Below are 6,938 nucleotides of genomic sequence, written 5' to 3'. Positions count from 1 at the left end.
TATGCAGGTTTTTTGGGTGAAACTGGAGCAGGCCTGTGAATAATTATCCCATTCCTTAGGATACCCAGGAATGAAGCTCAGTCTTTTACTCCTGCTAAAACTAGTTTGTGTGACCAATTCATATTTTAAATTTAATATTTTAGATCCAGGTAATGTTCCCTGACATGTTTTCCTCTTGAGCTCTTCTAAAAGGGCTTTGGTTTGTGCTGCAGCATGTGAAGGCTTTTTACAGATGTGCTGGCATGTAGGTTCCTGTTGAGGAACCTGCTGCAGTGAGTCCACACCCTCACTGCTGTTCACAGCCCTGCAGAGGTGCCTGCTGGCCTAAATTCATCTTCTGAGCTAAAAGCTTCAGTTGACAAGGATGTCCCCTTGATCTGGCAGCAGTGTGTGGCACTGAAGGCTTTGGTTTTACAGTTGCTCTGAGCTGATGCAAGAGTGGGCTGCTGGATGTGAGCTAGTCCTGATGGCAGATAAAGTGAGATGCCAGCATGAGGTGGGAATGTCTCTTCTGGTGAAAATATCATGGTGTGCAAACCTGCAGCAGTCTCAGAGCTCTGCCAGGGAGCTCCAAGCCTTGTACTGAGTGCTGTGGAGTATGAAGCTGAGCCTCTGGTCAGTGCTGGTCTCTGGGAATAGTCTACAGGGAGAACTGGGACTGTGGGATGGAAGCTAAACCATGTTTTCTATGTTATGGGGCCTGATTTCTTGTATACCCAGTCCTGGCAGAAGTCCTCAGAAGAATTGCAAAGGACATGCGGCTGGGATTTCATGTTAGAAATGAACTGGTGTGACTTTCCTGGAGGGAGCAAGCAGTGCTTGCCTTGATGGCTAGTGTCAGGAGAAGGATGGCTCACCATGGCCTGGGCTGGTTCATTAATTTCTGTGTAAGGTTGTGTTCCTCCTTTGTACTGGGACATGGAGGTTGTGACAGAGGGAGTGGTTGGAGTTAGGCAAGCTCCTCTTCGTGGTGAGGAGGGAGATGGTAAACAATCTGAATTAAGGTCCTCTATGACTCCTGGAGAACCTGTGGTAGGAAAGGATTTCCAGGCCAAATTTCTGCTTGTTGGGGTCAAAACTAACATTAGAACAGGTTGCTCAGGGCCTTATTTCATTGAATTATTAATATCCCCAAGGATGGAAATTCCTCCACTTCCCTGAGCCTGAAAGGACCCTGTTTCTCTCCATGGACTTTGCCACAGGGACTTGAGGAAGAAAATGAGTGTGAGGGGATTGTGATGAGCTCAGCCTCTGACTGGTTTTATGGTATTTCTGAGTTGCAACTTTCCCTCAACTGTAGGGCACCAAGTGTGAGAAGAACTTGCTATTCCCTCAACAGCTGCTAGAGATGCCGGAGGGCCCATCAGTGAGGAAGTTCCAGCTGCTGACCACCCCTTTTGTGGGACAGGTGGTGGCCAAGGTAGGGGGAAGCAGCCGGAAGATCAGTGTGAATGACCTGAATGCCCTGAGGCTCCAGGACTCCCAGGTGAGCTGTACTGAAGATGAATTTATTGGTCCATGAGAAGCTTGAGGCAAACCACCATTATCCTGTATCTGGGTCACAGAAGGTGCAGAACATGAGAAATGGCACCAAGCTTGTGTTTGAGGTGTACGTTGGCTTTGTTAATAGCCACAAAATAGGTGCATGTGGTTACAGAGATGTGAAGGTCCATTTTGGAGTAGTGCTCTGGGTTAGAAGGTTTGGGATCAACATTATTGTGAGGAGAAGCTGTTGCAGTGATGTGACTAGACAGAGATGCCCAGAATTATTTGCAGTTTGGGGTCAGTTGTGGTAATACGTTGGTTCTGCGCCCTCGAGGGATGAGAAGTTGGTGTTGGCAAGGGCTGTTTGTACAAGATAAGTTGATTTCTTCAGTATGTGGATGTCAGGAGCAGCAGCCATGTTTCCCTCAGCTGTGAACTTGCACAGTTGCTTTCCTTCTACCAGAGGGCAGGGTTTCACCTGGCTAGGCTGAAATGTCTCTGCTATGGCCACTTGTGAGATAGTCACACTGGATCAGTCCTGCTGGGGGTTTCACTTGCTTGACCTCCTTCAGATGATGATTTGGACTTGACTGACCAAGTGCTAGTATGGCCTCACCTCTAATTACATGATAGTCTCAGCTTGGGGACACAGATGTGAGCTGCTCAACACTCATTTCCAGCTTCAGAGCCTCCCTTGAGTTAGGTGACCCTAATCTGAGACATTTGAGGACAGCACAAAGTGCCCAGAGAAGCTGTGGCTGCTCCTCTGTGGTAGTGTTGAAGGCCAGGTTGGATGAGGCTTTGAGTAACCTGGTCTAGTGGAAGGTGTCCCTGCTGATGGCATGGGGGTTGGAACTGGATGAGCTTGAAGGTCCCTTCCAACACAAACCATTCTATGAAGGTGGGGAGGGAAATCAGAAGCACAGTGATGAAAGATTTTGAAACCCTGAGTGTCTGTCCTGGTCTGTCTCTCTTTGGCCTGACAGGAGCCTCTGGAAGGGTTTTGCACTGGAGTGGCATCTGAATACCTTGTGCTTCGTGTAGGTGAAGGAGGGATGCTGAGAGGATGACTGCAGCTCTGATGGGAATCATAGAATGGCTTGGGTTGGAAGGGACCTTAAAGCTCATCCAGTTCCAACCCCCCTGCCAGCAGCAGGGACACCTTCCACTAGACCAGGTTGCTCAAAGCCTCATCCAGCCTGGCCTTCAACACTTCCAGGGAGGGGGCATCCACAACTTCCTTGGGCAACCTATTAGAATGGCTCACATACTAATGAATCCTTGGTTCAGGGCTGGGTGATGTGCCTTGTATCTGAAAGAGGTTGTAGAGAACAGCTATTGTATGGAAACAGCCAGAGGTTATCTGGACCCTCACTATATCCCACCATTTTTCTCAGGTTCATGGGAAGAACTTGTACTTGGCATTTGTGGCAGCTGAAGGTCCCTTAGGACAAACTTCAGAAGAGACAGTGCTGCAAAGAGAGGCTGCTAGTGGGGCAAGTTCTTCTGCCCAAGGAGGGCAAGAACAGGTTTGTGCTCCACAGACACATCCCCAGGATGAGGAGCTGCAGGAACTTCAACACTCAAGATCTGAACCTCCAGATGCAGCAGAGGGTCCGGGCAACTGGCTGCGCTTCCACTTTGGTTTGTTTGGCAGCATTCGGGCAAATGAGTTCTCAAGAGCAAACAAAGCCAATAAGAGGGGGGACTGGAAGGACCCCATACCCAGGTATTTAGTGGAGTCCTCACAAACTCTGCTTTCTCCCTGCCCCTCATTCTGGAGAAGCACCTTCTGTCTCAAACTAAATTTGTGTGGGGAGGTTTTTAGTCCTGTCTTATAGAATCACAGAATGGTTTGGGTTGGAAGGGACCTTAAAGATCATCCAGTTCCAACCCCCTGCCATCAGCAGGGACATGTTCCACTAGACCACGTTGCTCAAAGCCTCACCCACCCTGGCCTTAAACCCTCCCAGGGGGGACCAGCCACAGCTTCTCTGGCCAACCTGGGACACTGTCTCACCACCCTCACACCAAACAATTTCTTCCTCACATCTCATCTCCATCTCCCCTCTTCCACTTTCAAGCCATCACCCCTTGTTCTGTCACTCCCTGTCCTTGTCCAAAGTCCCTCCCCACCCTTCCTGGAGCCCCTTCAGGTACTGGGAGGCCACTAGAAGGTCTCCCTGGAGCCTTCTCTTCTCCAGGCTGAACAGCCCCAACTCTCTCAGCCTGTCCTCACAGCAGAGCTGCTCCAGACCTCATATCATCCTCGTGGCCTCCTCTGGACTGGCTCTAGTAAGTCCTTGTCTTTCTGCTGTTGGTGGCCCCAGCACTGGAGGCAGCACTGGAGGTGGGGTCTCAAGAGATTGGAGTAGAGGGGCAAGAGCAGCGAGGCAGGTCCATTTCCCTGCCTGCTGCTGCCTCTTGGCTAGAGACCAGAGGGCAGCAGAAAGAATGATTGGCTAGAAATTGTGTGGGTTCACAACCAAATTTCTTGCCTGAAATAATTAAAGAGGCTACCTTGCGTTAAGATGGTGGCCTGCTGTGTTGGAGTGCCTGCTGTGACCATGTGCAGGGAAGGAATAGCTGGACAGGATTGTAGGACTGGTACTTCAAGATGTCTCCTTGGGTGATGCAAGGTTATCTGGACTGTGTGCTTCACTGTGTGCTTCTCCCTAAGCTTGTGTCATGTACAGGCTCTTTTCTCACCTTCCAGTAGCTTTTCACTCGATTGCTACGCTGCTGTCTCTTTCTCTGCAACTTTCTTCAGCCAGAGCTGAAGAAATGGTTCAGGGTTGTTTCTGATGAGTTCTCTGCTTCTCCCAGGCTGGTTCTGCACTTTGAGAGTGGAGGTTTCCTTGTTTTCTACAACTGCCGAATGCACTGGTGCTCCTCTCCGAGGGCTGATCCTGCTTCCGACATCCTGTCTGTGGAGTTCCACCGTGGCCGTGCACTGGATGCCCTCCGTGCACCAGATCCCATCTGCTACACCCTCTTAGACCAGAGGTATTTTTCAGGGCTGGGTGAGTGTTAAAGGAATTTAACTCAGTTGGTGGGTAACTCTAGGTTTGCTTTTTTTTTCCTCACTGTGAGGGTGGTGAGACAGTGTCCCAGGTTGCCCAGAGAAGCTGTGGCTGCTCCTCCCTGGAAGTGTTGAAGGCCAGGTTGGATGAGGCTTTGAGCAACCTGGTCTAGTGGAAGGTGTCCCTGCTGATGGCATGGGGGTTGGAACTGGATGATCTTTAAGGTCCCTTCCAACCCAAACCATTCTATGATTCTATGACAACTCAGAGTTGGGCCATCACCTCAGGGAGTGGCCAAGGCATTGCAAAAATCAAACTCTCTATATACGCTAAATTTAACATTATACAATAGATATTATTTTCAAAGTTCTTGGTGTTCTCCCACGAACCCTCAGTTCCAAACTTCTCATTAATTTAGAATTCTATAAAAGTCCACCGTGGTCTTCAAACACAGCTGATTCTTCTGGTCTCAGTGCCTCTTCAGAAGCTGCAGAGAGAGACCACTGGTCCCATTCTGGTCACTGTATTCATTGATCTTCTCAAATAATCTTCCTGTCTGCTCACCTTTGCACTTCTGAGGAAAAACTGACAGAATGACATTTAACCTATGTCTAATTCAAACCAGGTCATCTTTCACAATTTAATTACTCCAAGTTAATCACTGATCCTCTCTAATTGCTAAGTCTTTAAATTCTGTTATTCTTGTTGATTCAGCTGGATTGGGTTTAAACCAACTGTGGAGAGGGCTGTCCAAAGGACAAAGTGAGAAGCAGCATGGTTTATAAGAATTCTTATTATTCTATTATTTCATAATATTTCATTTCATAATAATAGAATAATTATTTTTAATTATTTCTGTTTCTCATTTTTTCATCTTAACCATAATACTTCTATTAACCATTATCATTTTGCCTATAAGCATTCTCTGAGAGAGTCCTTCCCTTCTACAGTGAGTTGCAGGACATAGTGGCACAGCCAGCAATGGAGGAAGCTGGGTGTGATGTCTACAGATCCAGAGCTGTGTGTCTGAGCCTCTTTCTTTTTAGCCTTATGACTTCTGGTTGGTTCCAGCTGAGGGTATGTGGTCACCTTGTAGAGGACAAGGCTTGCAGTCTGGTAGCCACAAGTTTCAGATACTTGAGTGCACCAACAGTGCAGTGCCCAGTGAACTGTCTTAGTGTAGGTGACTATGGAGTGGCTTGTACTCATGGAAGAAAGGAAGGTCTGGTTTAAGAGTAGCAGGAAGAGAACATCTTCCAGTCCAATCCCAGCTGTAAGTCTACTCTTTGTATGCCACCTCTGATATGGGGAATGACATTGCTAGCTATGATCCTTGAGGTAGAAATCGCAGATTGGAGCCATAGGTCTGCGTCATCTTGATAAGAAATATCCTTATTGTCTCCTTATTTCTGATTCTTTCCAGGGAACATCATTAAGAATGAGATCTTGTACCTGGCTAAGATCCATCCGTTGACACGAGGCTCTCTCTTGGCTCTCTCAGATCTGGAGCATCTGCTTGACTGTGCCATTCAGTTCAGCTCTGACTGGCTGCACAACAAGCTGCATGGCAAAGGGCTGCACCCTCAGATCTACCAGAAGGAGCAATGTCCCCTCGGGCATGCAGTGATGAAGGGAACACTTGGACCCTCTGGTGGCTTTAAGAGACTTACATGGTGGTGTCCTCAGTGCCAGCCTGCGGTGCTGTCAGAGGATGGGGATCCTTCCCCAGTCACTGAGTGACCTGGCTTTCTGTGTCCCTCCTTTCCTGGAGGTGGTCTCTGAACCGTGCTCTTAGTTGTCTTGAGAAGGTCTTCATGGTTTCTTTGAGGTTCCTCAAAGGTTTGAGGTTGAGTTTACTCCTTAGAGACAGTGAGTTGGCAGAGTTAAGTCCTCAGTGGAAGTTAAAGGAATCACTTGCAGTGTGTGCCTCTGGATGCAAAAAGAAAAGTGGCTGTAAATGTCTATTTTTTCTCCTTTTTTTTGGTGACACAACAGTGTAAATATTTTGATCAGTTCTGAGGTGTCTTGGTGCCCCTGTTCAGACTTTGGTGGAGTTAGCAGGAAGGAATGTATCCCTCAGCTTGATTAATTCAGTATTAGACAATCCTGCCTCTGCTTGTGGCTGAGTACCTGTGTGTTGGGCTGCCATCAGGTGTGGTTCCAGGTGAGTGGCTGTTCCCTCTGTCAGCTCTTACAGGGACGGTTGTCGCCTTCCAAGGGGTGAAAATAAACCTTAGCAGTGCTTGGTGGAGCTGGTACCTGCCTGCCTGTTGTGATGTCTACCCGCCCCCAGGCTTTGGTTTTGTGGCAAAATGACAATTCCAGATCTCAGTGTTTAATAAAAAAAAAAGAAACCCATAATAAAACCCCCAAAACCCACAAAAGAACCCCCCACAAACCCCCCCCTAAAAACCCCGTATTCAGTTACCA

At 48.1% G+C, this 6,938-nt stretch overlaps 1 protein-coding gene across 1 annotated transcript; it reads left to right on the top strand.

Moving 5' to 3' along the window:
- Nucleotides 1–1,348: 1,348 nt before the first annotated feature.
- NEIL2 (nei like DNA glycosylase 2) lies at nucleotides 1,349–6,248 on the top strand. The gene is made up of 4 exons (XM_010172228.1): nucleotides 1,349–1,486; nucleotides 2,883–3,214; nucleotides 4,312–4,508; nucleotides 5,932–6,248. Exons 1-4 carry the CDS (start codon nucleotides 1,349–1,351, stop codon nucleotides 6,246–6,248), a joined length of 984 nt encoding a protein of 327 aa, XP_010170530.1.
- Nucleotides 6,249–6,938: the final 690 nt, after the last annotated feature.

Source organism: Antrostomus carolinensis, unplaced genomic scaffold (genome assembly GCF_000700745.2).
Source record: "Antrostomus carolinensis isolate BGI_N321 unplaced genomic scaffold, ASM70074v2 scaffold22627, whole genome shotgun sequence".
Taxonomy (NCBI): Eukaryota; Metazoa; Chordata; class Aves; order Caprimulgiformes; family Caprimulgidae; genus Antrostomus; species Antrostomus carolinensis.
Note: the sequence above shows the minus strand (reverse complement) of the source record. Positions and strands in the feature narration are given on the sequence as shown.